This window comes from Suillus fuscotomentosus (genome assembly GCF_016647785.1).
Source record: "Suillus fuscotomentosus strain FC203 chromosome Unknown F5891scaffold_34, whole genome shotgun sequence".
NCBI classification, from domain to species: domain Eukaryota; kingdom Fungi; phylum Basidiomycota; class Agaricomycetes; order Boletales; family Suillaceae; genus Suillus; species Suillus fuscotomentosus.
Window position 1 is genome coordinate 530,622 of NW_024539546.1, and position 21,113 is coordinate 551,734.

Here is a 21,113-nt window from a genome sequence, read left to right on the forward strand (position 1 = left end):
GGGCCAGATTAGCCATGCTTAGCATTGCCAACTCAAAAACTGCATACCACGACAGTGAAAAATGTGGTTTATCCATCGGCAATGGAGCCGAGGGCCATTAAGTAATGTTTGTGAATCTTGATAACATTCCATCGGTCATCTACCCTAGGTCATCCAACATCCTCTACATGTATATAGATGCACAGAAATGAGTGGAGGCAGCTTACGATACATAGGGGGGACACTGGGCTGGCTCATGGCTGGTGCGCGCCTTGTTCACTCTAACAATGCTTTGTTTTCCGAACATATAAACACTGGAGTGGCGATGTTTGCAATTCATAGTCATAGTTGCACACATGCTATCATGGCGTTGTTCAAAGACAAAAGAGTAACATGATAAAAAGATATGTACCAAAAAAGTGGTTTCACCGGTAACTGCAGATTTTTGTCAGTCGAGTGTTCACGAACTTCACGCAAGCGATGTACAAACCTCTTTTGCCTGCGAGCACGGGCACCAGCACCACCGAACTTCTTCGGCTCCATCCGTCTAGGATCTGCGATCAACAGCGTTCGGTCATACGCAACCAACTTTTTCTTCAACTCCATTGCGCTGTATGCATCGATGTACTTGGCGTAGTACGCGACAAGAGCCTTGGCAATGGCCTGACGGATGGCGTACACCTGCGATGTGTGTCCACCACCCTTGGCGCGCACACGGATATCAAGTGGTGCGAATGAGTCTTCACCAGCTACAAGGACGGGTTCGTAGATCTTGAAGCGGAGGATCTCAGGTTGTACAAGGTTGATGGGAGAGCCATTCACGCGGATGATACCACGACCCTCCTTAGCGTGTGCGACTGCAGTTGCAGTCTGATGAACTCTGAGGTGAGCAATAAGTCAGCGCGACGGTGTTGTTACTTGCCTTCTTTTTGCCGAATGTTTGGACGGCCTTTGCTGTGGATGCCATTTTGTCGTATAGAGGAATCTGCCGGGGTTCGGCTCCTTGATGAATTCTAGGGGCGGAAAGAGCGAGTTCAGCAACTGGTCTCGAGTGTCATATTTGAAGCCAAAGTAGGTGTAACCCAATTCATCTAACCCCAATCCATCGAATACTGGCCATTCCCCAATGATATTCGTGCATATTCCGGACCGTATAGACACAACCGCATCGTATGTCTGCAACACGTAGCATAAGAGCATAAACTCACCCTCTGAAGGTCGTTTGAGGTGTTACGGTCGATATTCACAGCGGGCTTGCAACAACAGGTGAGTGGTGGCAACAAATTCTCACGATCCAAATTTGGAATTGCAATTCGTCTTGTCCTGCGATTCTCTGGTCTGTAAACTATCAAGCTTGACGGTTCCCAATGTTTTCTGCTCTGCGGAAATCAGTGGCAGGGGTGAGGAAAAGTCCATATTTATTTCCATGCCCGTCCTGATAACACCAGCAGTCTTCGCAAGCAATATGTCGCAGGCGAATGGCCACAATTGCGCCGACCTTGGATCAATCAAAGCCGACTACTTCACAAAGCAAACTTGCAATTCGCAAAGGTGATTTTATTGATGCCAGAAAGACATACGCTCATTTGGAAATAGCTGCTGATTCAATCAAACCAGTATATGTGACAATGTCGAGTTTTACTGGGAAGTCGAACAGTGCCAAGAAAGCTGTTGCTCTGGACCCAACGGTGTTCGACCATCCTATTCGGCGAGATATTCTACATCTTTGCGTCGTGCATCACCTGGATTCTCTTCGCCAAGGAACTGCCTCTACTAAGACGCGCGCTGAGGTTGCCGGTTCACGTCGCAAAATTCGTCCGCAGAAGGGAACCGGTAGAGCTCGCCTGGGAGATCGGCAGAGTCCGATGTTGAGGGGTGGAGGTGTCGCTTTTGGTCCGAAACCGCGAGATTTTAGCACGAAACTTAATCGCAAAGTTATCCAGATGGGCATGCGCGTGGCTTTGACGATGAAGCTCCGGGAACAACGACTGGGTGTCTTGCAGCGGATTAACTGGTGGTCACACAAGACTGCTACCCTCAACTCAAGGTTGAGCGGACTCGGATGGAGAACCGGTACCTTGTTTGTCACCGGAGAATCCGAAGTGCCGGCAAGAATGAGATTGGCATCGAAGAACCTTCGTGGGATAGAGTGCAGAACCGTAGCGGACTTGGTGGTCTACGACATTGTGAAGTGGAGAAGGGTTATACTTGACCTCGCCGCCGTTGACGCACTGGAGCGAGCTCTCGGAAAGGGCTTGTTGGGAATTTCGGATTCGGAGAGGGTAGTTTCTGATGTTACGCACTCATGTGTGGAGGAGGTTGAGCCATCCGCTTAGACTCATAATATATCTTATTCTGGGCGTATCAAATGGATTGCAGTCGCGAGTCATTGTACTTACAAACACACCTGCAAAACAGACTGAAAATACAATACGCGACCACGTGACACGACGCGTGCTCATTAATATGACTGCGCCTCGACTGGGACTCCCACTCTTTCCCACTATATAGTACAGTTGTGTGTTTTTTTTCTAGCAGAAAGCGATCATGTCTCAGGCATCTCAAGATGAAGAAGCACAGGAGGGCGGCCTCTCCATGTCTGGTCCGCTCATGGTTGGCAAATTGGAGGAAGCCGGAATTCACGCCAATGACATCAAGAAGCTCTCCGATGCAGGACTCAACACTGTCGAGGCCGTCGCATTCACGCCCAAAAAGAATCTGATAGCAATTAAAGGTATCTCAGACGCGAAGGCAGACAAGATCTTGGCAGAAGGTGAGTGCTGAGATCCTGGCATCATGCGATCAGTGTCTGATGAGTCACATCATCCAGCTCAAAAAATCGTCCCCCTTGGCTTTCAGAGCGCCACTGAAGTTCACGCACGACGTTCTGAACTCGTTCACATTACGACAGGCTCAAAGCAGCTCGATGCTTTACTCGGAGGTGACATTTCAGCATTCAGAAAGTATGATTGTTTTCTCACTTCTTTACAGGGGGTATCGAGACCGGTGCCATCACTGAGCTCTTTGGAGAATTCAGGACCGGAAAATCACAACTGTGTCACACATTGGCAGTAACATGTCAATTGCCTGTGAGCATGGGCGGTGGCGAGGGCAAATGTCTCTACATCGACACTGAGGGCACTTTCCGTCCTGCTCGCCTACTTGCAGTCGCAGAACGTTATGGGCTGAGTGGAGAGGAAGTTCTTGACAATGTTGCATATGCAAGAGCATATAACGCTGACCATCAGAACTCCCTTCTCACTAACGCCAGTGCGCTAATGGCGGAATCAAGGTTCGAACTGGCTATATGCGTATTTTGATGGTGTTCCTCACGATCATACTAGATTCTGCCTTCTCATCGTCGATTCATGCACCGCGCTCTATCGCACTGACTTCAGTGGACGCGGTGAACTATCGGCGCGTCAGAACCATCTCGGCAAATTCTTAAGAACCCTCCAACGGCTTGCAGATGAGGTAAGAGGAGAAGTAGTCTCCATACACCGTCGTATTCATTCCGCAAAACAGTTCGGCATTGCAGTCGTTGTCACAAATCAGGTCATGTCCAATCCAGATGCATCAGCAGGACCATACGCAGGCAATGAGAAGAAACCCATCGGAGGAAACATCATGGCACATGCTTCCACGACCCGGTATGCATTCATGTTATCGTCAGTTGGTTCACTAAGCGAGCTGTCTTATTAGGTTGCAACTCAAGAAGGCCCGCGGAAACACTCGAACTTGCAAAATATATGATTCGCCCTGCCTTCCTGAGATGGAGACTCACTTTGCAATCTTGTCTAGTGGAATCGGTGATCCCGAAGAAGAGACTTGAGTATCAATACCCTCATGTAATTTGTATTCTTGTAGCATTCAGTTTTCTATCACTATCAGGGAAGCTCCGTAATTGATTCTAAAAAGACATTTTGTGTAGTGGTTTTCTTCCACCCTAGAAACACTTAAGATATGTCTCTATTCGAAAGAGAGGATACCAGTTGAGTGGGACCTGTAGACTATACTGTGGGTGTAACAGTCTGTTTCTGTCAATGATGCTTCGAATCTACAAATGTATACACTCCCACCATCAAGCCAACAAGCGAGTGAGGATATTCGCGCTCGTGTGCTTAATCATCTCCTGTAGCTTGTTCACGTCTTGGGGGCTGACGTCCGCAATATCTGCCAGCAAATATGCGACGTCACCTTTCGAATCAGAGTACTGCTTCTCGACGTTGTATGGCGAGAGGGCCTCGTTGACTTGTTTCAACACACCAGGCTGATTGCTGTGGACATGGCAAACACGGACATGATTGCCCTGCTCTGCGGTGATCGCGCGGAGGTCGACTTCGGGGAAATTAACTGCCCCGAGGGTGGAGCCGTAGGTCAGGTACCGAGAGAGAGCAAGAGACACTTCCTCCCCAATCATGCGCTGCGCTTCTTCTGTTGATCCGCCGATGTGAGGCGTGAGTATCACGTTTGGCAAGCTGCGCAGAGCGCTCGACCATGAGTTAACCTGATCGTCGAATGGTGCCCCATTAGACCCTGGCTCCTGTGGGTATACATCTATGGCTGCACCAGCGAGATGTTTTGACCGGAGGGCTTCGATTAAGGCTGGGATGTCGACGACACGTCCGCGAGCGTTATTAATAAGGTAGGACCCCATTTTCATCTGCGCAAGCTCCTGCGATCCAATCATATTGATTGTCTCAGGAAGCTCCGGCACGTGAAGCGTGACAAAATCAGCTTCCGCTAATAGCGTAGGAAGAGTGTTGACTTGTCGAGCCGAACCAAGAGGCATGATGTTTATGACATCGTAAAAGATGACACGCATGCCAAGGGCTTCTGCAAGCACTGACAGCTGTGACCCGATGTGTCCGTAGCCAACAATACCCAACGTTTTGCCTCGAACCTCCCAACAGCCTTTCGATTGCTTGTTCCAGATTCCCTGGCGCATTTCATGCGAACGCTCGACGAGCTGCCGCGAAAGCGCGATCATTTCGGAGACGACAAGCTCTGCAACAGAGCGCGAGTTTGAGAATGGAGAGTTGAAGACGGGAATTCCGGCCTTGCCGGCAGTAACCAGATCGACCTGATTTGTTCCAATACAAAAACAGCCGATCACAAGAAGCTAGGGAAGGAGGACTTAGAGGTGGTCATCGAGATCGGGGATAGATGGACATACTTTGTGTGCAGCTTTGATGACCCGTTCTGTGATCTTTGTCTTGCTGCGTATGCCTATAGCATGGTACTGAGAAATTTTGTCTATAAGCTCATCCTCAGAAAAAGCTTTTGTGTAGTGGTCGACATGAAAGCCCTGCGCTTGAAAAGCTCGGACTGCATCCTGACTGATGTTCTCTAGGATCAAGAGCTTCAGGTCTTCGTTGTCGACTGGATGAAGAACCTTGGGCTTTCTGATGGCTGGGCACGACTCCCGCTTGCGCAGCCTGTCATGGAGTGTCTGCGACGATGAAGGAGAGACGGAAGCAGCTACGGCTCTTGGGGATTTTGAGGGGATGGCAAGTGGGGGGGTCATTAGGAGGGATTGGAAGTAAGGATGATCCATGTCAGTCTGAATATACCTCCTTATATATGAGACGTTCTTGATGAGTGAGTCCTATATTTACAACATCGGGCGCTATTCTCAAACTTGATTGCAAAATTTGATCATCCCGATATGGTAACTCACGAGTGAGTCAAGCTCAGGCTTAAGCTTAAACCATGGCACTCTTTCTCCTCGACCATGGTGCAGGTAACGTCCAGAGTCTCGCTAATTCAATCAAGAAACTTGGTTATGATTTCTCGTGGATATCTAGTCCAGAGGACTTCCACAAAGCATCTGTATGTCATTACCTCACTATGCCCATCTGACATTGATTCATCTCCACCCAGATCCTCGTATTTCCAGGCCAAGGTGCTTTCCACACTGCAATCGAGTGTTTGACAGAGCGTGGTCTACTTGAACCCCTCTATAACTACATTCAATCTGGGAAACCGTACTTCGGTATATGCATTGGGATGCAAATCCTCTTTGCGTCATCTGCAGAATCCCCATCAACGCTTGGTCTAGGTCTTATACCCTGTCAAATGGAACGATTCGATGATACCACTAAACCAGTTCCTCATATGGGCTGGAACACCGCAGTACCCATAGACTCCAACACTTTGTCCTCAGAAGGTGTTTCTTCTTCAGATCACTACTATTTCGTCCACTCGTATCGTGCCAAATATGACCCAGAAGGCAATCCTGAGGCTGCTATATGGGCGCACTCAACTACCCAATACGGGCAGGAAGTGTTCATGTCCACCGTCCGAAAAGGCAATGTATTTGGTGCTCAATTCCATCCCGAAAAATCCAGTGTTGCTGGACTCACTGTTATCGACGCTTGGATAAAACAGTCACTGGCAGGTCGCACACCAGCCGAACCATCAGCTCGGATTCCACGGCCTCCTAAATCGCAACACGGTTTCACTAGACGCATCATCGCTTGCATGGATGTTCGTGCGAACGACGAAGGTGATCTTATCGTGACCAAAGGGGATCAGTATGACGTCCGCGAGAAGTCTCTCACATCAACGCCACTATCGGACACCACTGCTATCAAAACCGCAGGCGCAGTCCGCAACCTTGGCAAGCCTGTTGCACTAGCAGCCCGCTACTTCGAGTCAGGGGCAGATGAGCTGTGCCTCCTTAATATCACTTCCTTCCGTCACTCCCCCCTCCAGGATCAGCCAATGCTCGCAGTTGTGCGGGCTGCAGCAGAACGTGTATTCGTACCGCTCACCATCGGAGGAGGTATCAAAGATACAGTCGATCCCGATGGCACGAAACGCTCTGCTGTCGAGGTCGCTGGTGCATATTTCCGAGTCGGCGCTGACAAGGTTAGCATCGGCTCTGAAGCAGTCTACGCTGTCGAGAAAGTTCGCGCAGCCGGCGGTATATTAGACGGCAGCAGCGCCATTGAAACCATTTCGAAGGTATATGGCTCTCAAGCCGTCGTCGTTTCCATAGACCCCAAAAGAGTATACGTCGATCCCACCACATATGATGGCCCCTACAAGGATGAGCTTGTACATGGTCGACCAGACAGTCCCGAAAGCGAGCGAGGCAAAGCTTGGTGGTACCAATGTACCGTGTCAGGTGGTCGCGAGACTCGCCCTGTGTCAGTTGTGCAACTCGCGCAAGGTGCACAGATCCTCGGCGCCGGCGAGATCCTTTTAAATAGCATCGATCGCGATGGAACAGGCCTCGGCTTTGATCATGACTTGATCGGGCTCGTGAAGCGCGCAGTGACTATTCCTGTTGTTGCGAGCAGTGGAGCAGGCACCAAGGAACATTTTGTGAGCGTGTTTGTTGAGACGGGCGTGGAAGCTGCTCTTGCCGCGGGGATATTCCATCGGGAGGAAGTTGGGATACACGAAGTCAAGTTAGCTTCGAGGCTGGCCGGTATCAACGTCAGATCATGAAGAAGACATCTAAAATTATAGACTGTTCGTATTGTAGCTGTGATCGAGGGGTACGGTACTGTGTGATCTTCTATCTATAGTGCACTTTTCTATAGAAGACTACCGTCAACACATTGTAGAACCAATTGATCAGAACATCTGTAGATGTATCTTCGAAAAGCGTTTAATGAAAACCTCAGGGTATTGACTGCCACTGCATACTCTTACAACAGGAAGTGTGGTAGAAAAATGCAGAGTAAATAAACCGTCTCGCGCGTATATGTAGATTTTTACAAACACCGTAATGGATACAAGCATGGGGTCAGGAGCGTCGACGACGAAGGGAGAAAAACACAACCGATTCCTAGGCATATCTCGTCCTAGCTTTGGACGAGAGAAGAGAAACAGGGTAGCGATCATGGCTGTAAAAGTGCAAGAAAGGACAAAAACTAGAGTGGTCTCAACAAGACATGCGTATGGGGGGCTAGCGGTCAAATACTCAGATACATCCGGGAATCGAGGACTAGGCTCATTTTGGGCCCCTGACTACGTCCTTCACTTTCTTCAATAAACTAGTTTTTCGTCCAAGGCCGCCCAATGGCGGAGAACTGGGTGCACCGTCAAAGTATCCGCGTCTGTCTTCGGCGGATGGTGTGCGAGTTGTCGCTGGAGCATAAGGAGTGGCAGGTAGTCGTTTGTCCCTACGCAGATCATCGACGTATACATATGCTTCATCTGAAGGAGGTGAAGTGTTTGGACGACCGGGACCGTTGTAGCCATTGGAGAAGCGCCCAAGGAACGAATTTTGTGACCGATGTGTAGGGCGCGATGGCTGGTAGATATCCGGATTGGGAGAAGGAGGCTCGACACTCTCGTCAAAACCCAAGGGCACATTTGGGGAGTCACGCATTTTGCGAATGCGCTGCATCAATGATTTGGTGCGTTTTGGGACTCCTGGCAGTGACGGAGACCCCGGTGCGCTGTCATAATCGGTACCCTGGGCTTCTGGCACAAGGATAGGCTGCGGGGGCGGGATACCACCGCGTTTGGTGCGTCTTCCTTCTCTCTCACCGCTACGCTCTCGGTCGCGGGCTTGCATCTGTTTCATATCGTCGTCGGGGTACTCTCTATACACATCACGAAGGTCACGCCCGTCCTTGGAGCGTTTTCCAAGGGAGTGTCGCGGCGTGCCGTTCCGTGACCCGTGGCCCTCCCTCCCGGCGTATATTGAATTAGACGGTGTGTCACCATCACGTCTGCCAGTACCCCCACCTGCAAAAAATTCCTCATACGGTTCTGGCTCATGGATACCCCAGGCCTCTGCGATGGCGTCGACTTTCTTCTTTGGGGGTTGGTAGGTAGCAGAAAAGGCGCCTTTGTAAGCGTCAGGTGTAGGGTAGGGGGATTCATTGGATAGCGCCACATCTGCCCCCGCGCTGCTCCAGGCAAGCATAGGCGCCTTAGTTCGATGGCGGTTCCGAGATGGTGCACAAGCATCAAATGGACCATCATGATGGAACACTAGAACACAAAAAAAATTATAAATTAATAAACAGTAGTTTAAGGAGCCGAATAAGAACGTACTGGGACCGACGCCAGTGAAATCAAGTCTGTCTATGACGTCCGCATGCATGGAGCCTTTCTTGCCTCGTGCCTTGCCCTTAGCCTTATCAAGAGCATTCGCTGTGTGAAGGATGGAATCCTGGGATAATGAACGACGACCGTTATATGTGGGACGTAATGGGGAATTTCCCTGGGCACTGATAAGTGAAAAGATTAGCGTCAGTGAGAAAAACGAGTGAGACAAGGACATACGTTTGACTTCTTCCCATTCTTGTGCGTGAAGACTGATCCACACCTCTGACCTGAACAGTGTCCCTAACAGCCTCTACGATTGTATTATCGCGATGTGGGAGAGATTTGGTAGGAGATGGGGCCATCCTATTGTATTGAGGATATTTAGGCGGAAGCTCTGGGGGAAGGCGGGGAACAGGCTTTGATGGGTAAACTGGGTCTGAGAAGGGGTCTGAGTGAGATCTGTGGCGGGTTCTACTATGTTTGGGTGGTTGGGTTGGTTGTCTTGATGTAATATGTTTGCTAGCTGGATTATTGGAAGTACTCAACAAATGCGGGGCGGCCATGTCACCCTTGTTCACCTATTGACACGCCCAGACCAAGCGTTATTTACTTCAAAGAAGAATATTTAATGGTAATGCTGCTCGTCGTTTGCGATAACGAAGTTAGGCGATTGTGGACGTCGACTGTGACGGCGGGAACGATGCTGTCACCAAGGCTATGTTTGCCCTATTTATACCAACTTTGCAATCCGGCCGTAGTGTGTTATCCACTTTCAGTCACTTACGGTTAAAATTTCAAAGTAACTTTGTTACTACCTAATTTCATCGCCTTGCAGCAATCTGCTGCCATGGGTGCAACGAAGAAGGAATGGACCAGAGAGGAAGTCGCAGTCCGCATTCTTGCTGGTGAAGCACTGGTTGTCTACAACAACCAGTTGCTGCGCATTCCCCAAGCTTGGTTAAATGCCCATCCAGGTGGTTCCCTCGCAATTCTTCATTTCGTAGGACGCGATGCCACCGACGAGATAGACGCGTATCACTGTGACCAGACTCTTGCAAAGATAAAGTCGTACGTCATTGGCACAGTCGAAACCTCGGGCGGCATTTGGGAACCTCTTGTACCCCCAATCATGACAGGTTGGGTTCGGAAATTATCTCATGATGGCAAAACCGCATGGCACAATGAAGCCACTCCACTACCACCTTCCAATCTCTCCTCCGAGATTCTCCTGGTCGAACGTGACTCTTGCCTCCTTGAAACTTCAGGTCCCACTTTATCTCATTTGGTTCCCCCTGCAACAAGACTTTCCTTGAAAGACCAAGCTCGTCATTCTGCTGCTTACAAGGCGTTGCATAATCGCATCATCGACGCCGGTCTTTATAACACGCGTTACATCACTGGTTATGGCCCAGAGATTGCGCGCTATCTTCTCCTCGCTGCGTCATCCTCAGTAGCTTACTCCCATGACTGGCTTATAATAAGTGCTGTGTGCCTCGGCCTTCTATGGCACCAGCTCGTATTCACCGTCCACGATTTAGGACACATGGGTGTCACTCATGATTGGACCAAAGATCGCCTCATTGCCATCTTATTAGCTGATTTCATCGGTGGTTTGAGTGTCGGTTGGTGGGTTGACGTAAGTTCACTTACTTCTCCCACGTTCACTCGCTGAACACCTGTCGTATCTCAAGAATCACAACGTGCATCATTGTGAGGCTTCACTTTGCAACATACTTTGGTCTAACTACTGATACTTGCTTAGTGGTTACAAATCACCCTTCGCAGTAAGTTCGATGGCTGTTGTCTCACTGCACATACATTTTAAAAAATGACAGTGATCCTGATATCGAGCATCTACCATTCCTCGCAATCTCAACGACATTTTTCAAATCGTTATGGTCGTCGTACTACAAGCGAACCATGGTCTTCAATCGAGTTTCTGCTTTCTTGATTTCCATACAACATAAGTTATTCTACATATTGCTTGGTTTTGGCCGCTTCAATCTATATGCCAATGCATATGGATTCTTGTGGCGCAAAGCCTTCGATCATCGAAGAGCGAGGGGTGGCCGGTGGTCCTGGTGGCTCGAAGTCGTCGGCGTCCTCTTCTTCTGGTTCTGGTATGGAGCAGTCCTGAAGGGATGTGGATCATGGAGCAGAGCCATTACGTATCTTATGGTCTCGCATGTCGTCACAAGTCCTCTTCATGTCCAGGCACGTGACTATCTTGGTGTATTGCCCGTTCATTAATGTGGCCACAGATCGTTTTATCACATTTCTCCATGTCTACGGAGGATTTGGGGCCGGTGGAATCGTTCCCGCACCGCCAACTTCGAACTACAACAGACGTCATATGTCCTCCTCGCCTTTCATTCATCCATGGCGGATTGCATCTCCAGGTGACTCATCACCTCTTCCCGCGTCTCCCACGACACAACTTGCGTGAGGCTAGCGTCCTGGTGAAGGAATTCGCCAAGGAACAAGACCTCGTGTATGCCGAATTTGGATTCATTAGCGGTAATGGAGAAGTGCTGGACGTGCTCAAAGGTGTGGCGGATCAAGCAAAGATCGTGGGTATGGTCGCCGATCACGAGATTCGGGAGGCGATAGAGCAAAAAGTGCGATAAACGCATGGGACTCTTCGACAGAAGCATTACTAGATCCAACCATAAGATACCTTCATCATCTTCACGTTCTGATACATCATGACTATATAGATAGAACGTGTGATTGAAACACTGAAGTGGCTTGCGATTTCGATGCAACGCAAAACAGTCGTGTCCATGAGCATACGTAACGCATGTGATGCCCTAGGCACAACTTGTCGTACCCGGCTTTTAGGAGCATACAAGAGGGTAACCGGAAAGCATGATGTAGTGTGGTAAAACATAAAGAAGAGAAAACTACTTTTTCTTGTTTGCTTCCTCTTCCTCCTTCTGCAGACAACAACATTTCGTTGAGTAGCTGAATTCATGACAACTGGTGGACAACAAACCTTGGCTGCCCGGATTTTGCGTACACCCTCATACCGAGCATCAGCTCGTGCAACGCGAAGGGTCTTGAAAGCCTCGAATGACCGTTCATTGTCTGTGATCTTGCGAGGTGCTTCATGAATGTAGGGTGCAGGAAGAGGAAGGTGCGTGCGTGTAGTCTCAGCCTCGAGATCAGCACCCTATCAAGCAAAATCAACATCGATCCAATATTCCGAGGGCGAACACTACACACAGTCGAGTCGCCCTTCTTGGGCTTCTTAGCATTCCGAGGGAAAACGATCAGCTTGGCCTTGTAGGCCTTCAACCGCTCGACATTCAATTTCTTCCCCTCCTCGCTCAAGTTCCTCCTCCTGTGGTCAACAACAATACCTACACCAAGTGCTTCTTTGCGGTTGATACCAACTTCTTTCAGCTCAGCAAGGGTGAAACCGCGGCCCTCCCGGACCTTACGGTTGTAGCGAACGGTTTGGGCACGAACGGCGGGACGGAGGAGAGTGAGTGGGCGGACACCAAGGGCAGCGGCCTTGGTCTTGCGAGCATTGCGTCTGCGGAGTTTGCGACCGGGCTGGTCGAACCAGGTGCGTACCCGGCGCTGCCAGTCTTTGCGGAAATGGTTAGAGTGAAGTACTGTGGACACATAATGTCAGATCGGACGTGTCGAACGAAAGTTTCCGATGAGATACAGACCGTTGTTGTGCGCGAAACCCATGGCTTAGTCTAGAGCCAAAATTATAATGTCAGCACAATGATTTTATGATGTAGATGCATGTAGAGTAGTACATCTGACAGCATATGGTCGAATCCAGCTTTTCCACCTGCCTGTCCGCACCATTTTCTCCGATCATATGCAGCAAAGGCAGGCCTTCGTATAACAGAACACACAATGGACGAGCATACTCACCTTGAGGACGGGCTTTCTTGACGCTGAGGACGGCGAGCAGCTTACCACCCAGCACAAGATTTGGACTTCGGCGATTGCCGTGGGTTGATGCGGCGATTGATTTTTAGAAGTTAATGATCACGTGGACGTTGTAGTCACGTCCGTCGTTCTCGACGCGTTGACGCGTGACGGCTACGCATGCTTCATTGAATTTCCGTGAGGTCTGTGGTGATATCCGCCTCCTTCTTCATAGCAGGCTCTCTATATTGTAATGCGACACAGCGAAAGCAAAACAAAATGAGCCTTACGGCTCACGGAGAAGGCAGTTGAAAAGATCAATTATCAGAAGCGACAGTGTTCAATTCTTGGAGGACGGTACTATTTAAATACCTTTATCTATGCCATTTTGATCTCTCAGGCCCGTTTGATAGCTATCCCTGAGGCATCAACTCAAACTTTGGGTACATGGTTCAGGCTTCAGCCCTATGCTTTCTATGAAATCGCACTGAGTACGAGAAACTCCTCGAAAACTGTGCCACCACGTTAGCCCGCCGTCACATGTTCTAGTCTGACTGTTGTAGGCAGTGCATCGTTTACTGGAATCTTATCAAGAATTCAATCAAATACATCGCACATGATCAATACACTGTAATCGGCTGCAGTCACGGTTTCCCCCAACACTTCTCACCCGTATCAAAACTGGCCTCAACGTTTCGGTAGACGATGCAGAGGGGAAATCGAGCTGTGCTTACTCGTTGTCCCTCCGAATCCAATTCCCCACTTTCATGGTCAATTACTGGATAACAACTCATGATGTATATCGTTTATCGATGTCTGCAACACCACTCAGGGTCACAGGTGTTCCCATGAAATGATGGACCTTGCGGCCGCAGGCACGCGCCGCTGCCTTGCATCCAAGCCGTCTATGTAACCTCTTTTGTGTCCATTGTGAAACATTTCCTCTCCTGACACGATAAATGAAATGTAAAAGTCACCTTGTTATATGTAATGTATTATCAAAGCGCTTGTAGGATATGATGTCAATCAAACCTCGAGAGTGCAGTGTGAAGCTTGTTTATTTTTTCTCATGGTTGCACCGTCATGGAACCCCTCGTCTAATTACATACCTAGAACCAGTACCTATGCTGACATAAGCAATTAATTGGCATGAGGTCGGCATTAGGCACGATATTTTCTGCGCTTTCTTCTTTGCACAAATTCTCTGTCATTATTCCTTGGCTGGGACTGTGTCCGTGTCTTTCTTTATCATTTTCTGCTTATCTGAGCATGCGAAACTCACCCCACCTTCGCTCGTTTACGTGCATAATTTCTTTCTTCTCAGCAGCACACGCATTCAGCGTGACAGTCGGGACTCCAACTCAATGCGACGATCTCTCTGTTTCATGGACTGGTAAGCGAGCATCTAGCATATTGGATATACTCCTGCTGAACTTGATAATCAGGTGGTCAGCCACCATTTGAGATCCTCTTGACTCCCGTTTGTCAGCGCTATCATGCGTGTCGATCACGCATTAACCTTACGCCTTCTAGGTTTTCGCAGTACCGCTGAATATATCTGTACCGGCATCAGCCTTCAGCAATAACAAAGGCTCATATACAATATCCCAATTGCCATTTTGGAATGCAACACAATTTTTACTCACTATGTCTGATGCCACCGCATTTGGCTCAGGTGGGACGTCACCCATCTTAAAGGTCGGTAATCCTGTTGCCAAGAACAACTGCAACACTACAGGTGCATCTGTGGATTTCACGTTTGATTTGCCAACATCACTCCAGCAATGCAAGTAAGTTTTGATTGGCTTACCTTTTGTGGCCTTGACCTATCATGGCCGTAGTGGATATACCTTTGATGACTATGGCAATGCAACCCAACCCATTACTATTACGGTAAGATTACCACCGACCCTATGATGGTGATGAATATACTTACCTTTCCACAGGCACTTATTCCTGGTGGAGAGTCGCTCATACTCTACCCTCCGATTGGCCCCAGTTATACTTGGGTTGCAGATGTTAGCGCCGGGACGACCCTCGTATTTGTGATGACAGATTCCCAGGGTAGGCAAGGTGGCAGTTCTGACCTCGAGACGGTGACACTTTCGAACAATGCCGCGTGCCTCAGCTCTAACTCACCATCGTCAACTGCATCTGTGCCTTCGTCCACCACAGCATCCACGTCAGCTGGCATTTCGCCAACGTCCAGCCAAAATACTTCATCAAGCAGTAATACTGCTACTATTGCCAGTGCGGCGATTGGTTGTGTGGTAGCCCTCGCCGCGTTGGCCTCCCTTGGCATGTTCTTGTTGCGCAAACGAAGAGCGTCTCGCTCTCCGTACGTCATATCTTCTTCGAAACGCCATTCACATCGACTCCCATCTATGGATCTCGACCACGAAGGAAGCCGATATGGTCACGTTCCACCAATTTACCCATTCCCATATCAGACAGACTCTGTCAACCATCTTGCTCCACCCATTCATCCCGCAGCCCAATCACACTTAACAAGTCCGTCCACTGACGATTTTGCGCTCAGCAATCCTCGCACACCATTTAGCCAGACACAGCATTCGCGTCAAATATCTAATCCAGACAGCTTCGCCGGGGACGGGGATGGTGGAGGTTCATCTATGACATCTACTGGTAGACGAAAAGCTGCAATGGCTGGCCAAACAGCATACAAACCTTCCACTCGGTTCATCTTACATACTGATGTGGAGGACATTTTGCCAGACGATAATGGCATAGTAGAACTTCCCCCGCAGTATTCAGAGCATCGGCAACCCCTTGCCACACAACCTGGGTCTGTACCAAGACCGATATCATCACAGTCTGATTACTCGGGTCCGACCGATCTAGCATATGCCAGTACCGCACTTGCTTCACCCACTTCGTCGCACTCTCCTTTACCACCTCATTCGTGATGCACAATCTATGTTGTCACAGTGCGCACTCTCGTCTCCTTGGATGTGTTGCGGACAGTTTTCTTTCGTATGGGAGGCGTCTCGTCCTCTATCTCTACTGCTTTTCTAGCGCTTCATTACAATTGTTATTTAATTCACTTATTTATGGCCAGCGCTAAGCTCGACATCCGCTCCCTTTACATTCGTAATATATATCATCCGGGACGCCACCACCGGAGTGCAATACAAGAGGAAATTTTGATACCTGTACGCAACTTGTGCTGGAAAAATTGTGAGAACAGACAAGCACATTGTGCATATCTTAAGACAGTTGATGGGATGAATAATAATGTCAAGTCGCCAACATATGCGGTAAACAAACATCAGTTTTGTCTAAATAGTACATGCTCAAAGTCAGGCCACCAGAATAAGAAGTTGTCAGGGGGTAGTGTTTAAAATACAATGTGCATGTTACTGCGCACCTTCAAGGTTGCGCAATCATGTACGGTTGTTGGTCAACACGCCGTTACTCTGTCTAATCCATCCATCGTCAAGAAGTGAATGTGTTCATGAATCTGGCACATCATCGCCGAGATGCTGTTGCTGGAATGCGTCAATCATTGCATCCTGGTCTTTACGACGCCTGTGTCTCCTGCGCCTATCCTCTTTAATGACACGCTCAATGCGCCGACGAGCCTTGGTATGGGTTCGTGGATCAACTACGGCAAGTCTGCAACGATAGCATGCAAGCTCAATGCTTGCAAGCAGGCGAAGCGTTTCGGAGTTGTTCACGGCCTGAAATTCGGTATGAGCTTGGTATGACACGATCAAAAAGGACGACCAATCACGTTCAAAGACCATGAGATAACCCGAGAACCCTCCACGCAACCGACGACAACGAAGTTGCCGCGTTTTTCAGCCTGGAGCTCGGATACCTGCGTCCAGTTGCTTAGTTTCATGATAGTAAAGTGAAGTCATTGCTACCTCTCCGAATGCGACCAACACTTTGCTAGATGTCAACGAGCGTACAACTGCATGGGGATATGATTAGAGATCGAACGTAATCTCGCGAATCAAACGATGCTTACCGACACGAGAGGCCTGGCCTACTACTTCCTGTGACACTAAAGCACGTCCAAGATATGCCCAGGAGTCCTTCTCAGGTCGACGAATATGCACCTTGACTTGGATATCTCGAAACTCGCGGACAGGCGGCAGGACATTGGCTATTCCCCAAACCAGAAGCCAAAAACATCACACTTGAGCACAATCGAATGTTTGGCGAATCACTGTACGTACGCATCAAAGAGGAAGTGTATTCACTCTCAATACTGGGCAGCCGCGGCGCTACCTGGACGGAGGAGCTGCCGCCTTCCATCACGGCATCATTATCCATTATGTGTATCTGCAGATTGCAGGATCAACCCAAATTCAGTTCATAATAATGCTGGACAAACTTCTGTGAGTGAGGACCGTTAAAGCTCGTCGTTGCGTGCGTCTGACGTGCAGTGGGGTGAGGCCTCGGCTGAAAGGGCTATTACTGCATGCTCACGTGACTCATTATCGGTGCAATACGACTTGGAGATTCTTTGGGCTTTCTTAGGCTTTCTCCCATGAATAAAACCAACCACGAGCACGACCAAAGATTACTACGCACCTGCCGTATCTATCATAAATTATGATCTCCCTTGAATGACTTTCGAGCTGGTCCTTTCTTTTCAAAGGTGCCCAAGCATAACATGAAAGAGTTCTTGCTACTCGCGAGCCTTTGAGCCACTAAATCACTATATACGAGAGCTTGCCGGCCAATGAAGATCAGAACTGGCTTGTATTCATCAATGCATTCATTCAAGACACTCCGCCGCACACGCGTGCCCCGCCCGCTGACAGCAGAGTCTTCCGAAGAGTTTGAAGAACCATCCTCTCGGTTTGCTCACGGAGATGAGCAAGTTTCACAGAAGTACGTGATACAATTGGAGGACTTCGAGATCGAAAGAGCAAACGACAAGACAATGTCCCAATGAAGCTGGAATACCTTGTTTGTCGATCGCTTATGCCAATCTAATTTATAACAGTACGACAAGATGAAGGCTGTATTGAGAGTAGTCAGGGATCAACCAATGCTGAAGGCACATCTGGTAGTGTGGAGGACGATGACGAAGACCGCTCACGCAGGAACGAAGAAAGTGCGACAACCCCCTACTTCCGGAAGTCAGGATGTGGAAGAGACGTTTAAAAAATGTCCTCCCATGACATCGAGATTATCAAGCGATTGCTTGAGTACATTGGCTACAGCAAGGATCGATCTAAAGTGGCGATAGCAGTTGATGGGAAATCGGGGATGAACAACTGCAGTCTATAAAGACTTGGATTAAGCAGCATGGACACAAAGTGGACAACCGGCCGAGTGATTTTAATGCTGGCACGGATGACTGCAGGAGATAGGATATCATGGGTTGAGTTTAACGTGAATATACGAGATACTCCACATCAACGTGAACAATGACGTAAAAAAACAAGAGTGACAAATCAATTATCGTGAGTCGGGTGCAAGGAAATTACCTGCTACCAAGCATAAATTACGGGGGGTGAAGTGCACGTTGGTGATAGGGGTCCGTTTGGTAGGGAACGTCGCGAGTAGGTCAGATCTGATAATGATGTCAATATCAACGACGCAGGTTATGTTGCATGGAACGAACGTTTCATTGTTTTCGTCGTCGATCGTCCGTGTGATAGTAGATTCAGTAACGCCACTCTCCCGTGATTTACCGGATCCACCGGCTCCCCTCACGTCCCAGCAACGTACCGTCCAGTCTGCACCTCCACTAACAAGCATGGATGATTCGGCACTAAATGACAGAGAATATACAGATGCTGTATGCCCAGTCATTTTTTTGATACGACGTCCAGAGCCGAGATCCCAAAGATTGATTGCGAGGTCTTCGCCTGCGCTGGCGAGATATCGTCCATCTGGACTAATGGCCAACGTCGAAAGGCTCCCTTGATGGCCGATAAAAACACGAACGCAAGCGCCACGTTGAACATCCCAAAGCCGCGCAGTCCAATCACTTGAACCCGTAGCGAGGTATAACGAGTTAGGATGGAACCGGACGCACTTGAAATAACAGACATAAAATCAGTTATGGGGAACTTATCTTCTGCGAGGTCACTCACGTCCACATCACTCAAGTGCCCTGCATAGATTCTCAAACACGATGTGCGGTCTGTTGACCATAACCTGGCGGTTCGATCACGGCTTGCTGTTGCAAAATAGATGCCCATAGGACTCCACTGAACGTCCCATACAGGGTTCTGGTGGCCACGAAAAGCAACGACATTCGTCATTGTGTCAAGAGACCACAGTCGTGTAGTTGCATCTGCTGAAGCAGAAAGAAGGTATCTTGGGGGCACAGCTGATCCTCCCAATGGATCAAAGGATAAAGAATACACAGGACCACTGTGGCCGACAAGCTTTCGGGTTGTATTTCCTTCTTTTTGCTGTATTTTCGACAACGACCCAGCTAGCGTTCGAATAAACATCATCGTTGTCACTCATTCAACTTAAGAGACTCACAATCCTTCACTGAACTCAGAGAGAAGTCATTGCGTAGTCCCTTGAGTTTTTCATTCTTCAGGCTCCATAAACGAATGTAACTCTCAGAAAAGCCGGCCGCCATCAGAGTCAAGTCAGGTGAGAAGGTGCAACACGGCGCACTGCTCAAATCATTTCGTTAGGAAATATGCTGATTCTGTTTCAAATACTTACCCTTCTCCGACGTCATGTAGCGTATACGCGCAAATGCTGGGCAAGCCACGCGCACGAGCAGCGCCTCCTTGCACCGAGTTCATGTCAATAGAACTTAGCGCAGAGGGCTCGAGTCGTATACGTTTCCTTGCATCTCGTACTTTCTCGACCTCTCTTTGAACATCAACCGTTTTGAACGACTGGGGATAAGGAAGCATGTCTGATTCAGTGGGTGAGATAACTCCCAGGACAGCTGGAGGCCTCAGGAATTGCAAGTCGTATTGAGCATTGGGATCGCGGTCCAGTACAGATTGTTCGCGGATGACGCGTTCCGTCTCCGCGCGCAACTCTTCAGAGATGGGGGCAGGGCCAAGTTTTAGTTCGCCTTTGGAGGCATTGAAAGCATGAGGATTAGGAGTGGCAGAAGCGCTTGTTTGCGGAATGAGTTGCGAAAGCAGGCCAGTTGATTCTTCCCATGCATTGGGCGAAACTGCTGTAGCGCTCGCGGCAGTCACTAGCCTGAGTTTGAGCTCATACACATTGCTTGAGAGGTCAAAAAAATTACCATCAAAACGAAGATGGTTGTTCACCACTCGCATAATTGCTGCTCGGCCTCTCTTTCCTTTCTCGCCAGAGAAGCCATCCCCTGCACCAGTGGCTTCACCTCCAACTCCTTCTGTCAGCCATCCCACCAACAAGCTGAAACCTGACCGGCTCATTCTGATGACATATTTTTCATTTTTGAAGCGCTGTGCATCATCATCATTTTGAACATGTGAGGGAAGCAGGAGAGTCGAGAGATGATGTAAAGTAGCGTGATGCATCGGGGCTAAAGACGGCGAATACGTCGCGTAGAAGCGCAGGGCTAAGAAAAGCAGAAATATCGGTCGAACGAATGCAGCAGAAGGTTTGCCAGACATACCAGCTTCCTTGAATCCTCGCTGGACAAGATCCAGATGGAAATGGCAAAATATGGGAAACAGGATAGGTCGGAATTCCGGCTACGTGATAGAATTAACCTACATCTATGGCAGATGGATGCTAGAGTACCTTGTACATGTCAAGTGAACCTTCAACCCACGCTTCGAGCTCTCGGAATCCCTCCTCCTTGTCCGTTGGATCAACAGACAGTATATCTTCCGCGCCGACAGTCCCAAGGCTAGCAATCAGGTTCTGTATACTCGGCGGATTTCCCATCGCCGTCAGTTCCTGTAGAACGTTTGCACTTTCCTTCAATACATTGTCCCCCGGGCGCGATGGCTTTTGTGCATAAACAGCAAGAGTCTTGATGAGGTCTTCAGCAGATACCGTCTTCGCAGACTCATCTACGCTCCCGCTTTCAAGTGATTCATTAAGAGCCCTTTCTGCATCCTTGTGTCCTCGAGAGCGAAGATACTCCAATACCAGACGGTCAATTGAGCTTACGTTCTGGGTGACATCGGGTGCACTGGCGTTGACTGGAGAAACACCTCCAGAAGACGAGGCTGCAGGCGTTGCAGCAGACATAGAAATAACCAGTTCAATGTCCGGTTTGTAATGTTAGAAATGATTGTACCGCGACGTCGAGGTCCCTAATG

General features: G+C 48.9%; 11 protein-coding genes across 11 annotated transcripts; 5 read left to right on the top strand and 6 right to left on the bottom strand.

The window, feature by feature from the left end:
• Positions 1–226: 226 nt before the first annotated feature.
• F5891DRAFT_424973 (ribosomal protein S9) lies at positions 227–1,337 on the bottom strand. Its single transcript, XM_041371784.1, has 5 exons — positions 1,188–1,337; positions 902–992; positions 470–849; positions 392–414; positions 227–338 (listed from the first exon to the last, which is right to left on the bottom strand). The coding sequence occupies exons 2-4, from the start codon at positions 944–946 to the stop codon at positions 405–407; spliced, it is 435 nt and encodes a 144-aa protein (XP_041224867.1). The 5' UTR covers positions 947–992; positions 1,188–1,337; the 3' UTR covers positions 227–338; positions 392–404.
• Positions 1,252–2,444, top strand: F5891DRAFT_1040554 (50S ribosomal protein L4). The gene is made up of 3 exons (XM_041362023.1): positions 1,252–1,379; positions 1,431–1,530; positions 1,597–2,444. The coding sequence occupies exons 1-3, from the start codon at positions 1,347–1,349 to the stop codon at positions 2,313–2,315; spliced, it is 852 nt and encodes a 283-aa protein (XP_041224868.1). The 5' UTR covers positions 1,252–1,346; the 3' UTR covers positions 2,316–2,444.
• A 17-nt stretch (positions 2,445–2,461) lies between these two features.
• On the top strand, positions 2,462–3,936 carry F5891DRAFT_425029 (Rad51-domain-containing protein). The gene is made up of 6 exons (XM_041371785.1): positions 2,462–2,752; positions 2,810–2,920; positions 2,971–3,271; positions 3,324–3,453; positions 3,505–3,629; positions 3,682–3,936. Exons 1-6 carry the CDS (start codon positions 2,527–2,529, stop codon positions 3,809–3,811), a joined length of 1,023 nt encoding a protein of 340 aa, XP_041224869.1. The 5' UTR covers positions 2,462–2,526; the 3' UTR covers positions 3,812–3,936.
• Positions 3,937–4,060: 124 nt separating this feature from the next.
• F5891DRAFT_954316 (uncharacterized protein) lies at positions 4,061–5,506 on the bottom strand (the record flags this gene model as incomplete). Its single annotated transcript, XM_041375246.1, has 2 exons — positions 4,061–5,101; positions 5,156–5,506. 2 exons carry the CDS (start codon positions 5,504–5,506, stop codon positions 4,061–4,063), a joined length of 1,392 nt encoding a protein of 463 aa, XP_041224870.1.
• A 185-nt stretch (positions 5,507–5,691) lies between these two features.
• F5891DRAFT_954215 (uncharacterized protein) lies at positions 5,692–7,437 on the top strand (the record flags this gene model as incomplete). The annotated part of the gene is made up of 2 exons (XM_041375241.1): positions 5,692–5,811; positions 5,863–7,437. The coding sequence occupies 2 exons, from the start codon at positions 5,692–5,694 to the stop codon at positions 7,435–7,437; spliced, it is 1,695 nt and encodes a 564-aa protein (XP_041224871.1).
• A 508-nt stretch (positions 7,438–7,945) lies between these two features.
• F5891DRAFT_1129212 (Pal1 cell morphology protein-domain-containing protein) lies at positions 7,946–9,356 on the bottom strand (the record flags this gene model as incomplete). Its single annotated transcript, XM_041364368.1, has 3 exons — positions 7,946–8,937; positions 9,001–9,176; positions 9,232–9,356. 3 exons carry the CDS (start codon positions 9,354–9,356, stop codon positions 7,946–7,948), a joined length of 1,293 nt encoding a protein of 430 aa, XP_041224872.1.
• Positions 9,357–9,761: 405 nt separating this feature from the next.
• F5891DRAFT_425062 (fatty acid desaturase-domain-containing protein) lies at positions 9,762–11,636 on the top strand. Its single transcript, XM_041371786.1, has 5 exons — positions 9,762–10,630; positions 10,686–10,704; positions 10,757–10,778; positions 10,830–11,208; positions 11,256–11,636. Exons 1-5 carry the CDS (start codon positions 9,842–9,844, stop codon positions 11,619–11,621), a joined length of 1,575 nt encoding a protein of 524 aa, XP_041224873.1. The 5' UTR covers positions 9,762–9,841; the 3' UTR covers positions 11,622–11,636.
• Positions 11,637–11,651: 15 nt separating this feature from the next.
• On the bottom strand, positions 11,652–12,911 carry F5891DRAFT_1040562 (60S ribosomal protein L13). Its single transcript, XM_041362024.1, has 4 exons — positions 12,675–12,911; positions 12,220–12,614; positions 11,990–12,166; positions 11,652–11,930 (listed from the first exon to the last, which is right to left on the bottom strand). Exons 1-4 carry the CDS (start codon positions 12,694–12,696, stop codon positions 11,898–11,900), a joined length of 627 nt encoding a protein of 208 aa, XP_041224874.1. The 5' UTR covers positions 12,697–12,911; the 3' UTR covers positions 11,652–11,897.
• Positions 12,912–14,003: 1,092 nt separating this feature from the next.
• F5891DRAFT_1040564 (uncharacterized protein) lies at positions 14,004–16,053 on the top strand. Its single transcript, XM_041362025.1, has 5 exons — positions 14,004–14,278; positions 14,331–14,365; positions 14,419–14,675; positions 14,727–14,778; positions 14,832–16,053. Exons 1-5 carry the CDS (start codon positions 14,035–14,037, stop codon positions 15,810–15,812), a joined length of 1,569 nt encoding a protein of 522 aa, XP_041224875.1. The 5' UTR covers positions 14,004–14,034; the 3' UTR covers positions 15,813–16,053.
• F5891DRAFT_1040569 (uncharacterized protein) lies at positions 16,054–17,322 on the bottom strand. Its single transcript, XM_041362026.1, has 6 exons — positions 17,249–17,322; positions 17,091–17,196; positions 16,880–17,017; positions 16,776–16,822; positions 16,640–16,726; positions 16,054–16,586 (listed from the first exon to the last, which is right to left on the bottom strand). The coding sequence occupies exons 2-6, from the start codon at positions 17,185–17,187 to the stop codon at positions 16,359–16,361; spliced, it is 597 nt and encodes a 198-aa protein (XP_041224876.1). The 5' UTR covers positions 17,188–17,196; positions 17,249–17,322; the 3' UTR covers positions 16,054–16,358.
• A 1,002-nt stretch (positions 17,323–18,324) lies between these two features.
• On the bottom strand, positions 18,325–21,042 carry F5891DRAFT_1129217 (WD40-repeat-containing domain protein; the record flags this gene model as incomplete). The annotated part of the gene is made up of 8 exons (XM_041364369.1): positions 18,325–18,439; positions 18,491–18,906; positions 18,966–19,312; positions 19,366–19,505; positions 19,558–20,050; positions 20,102–20,401; positions 20,459–20,537; positions 20,587–21,042. The coding sequence occupies 8 exons, from the start codon at positions 21,040–21,042 to the stop codon at positions 18,325–18,327; spliced, it is 2,346 nt and encodes a 781-aa protein (XP_041224877.1).
• Between the last annotated feature and the right edge of the window lie 71 nt (positions 21,043–21,113).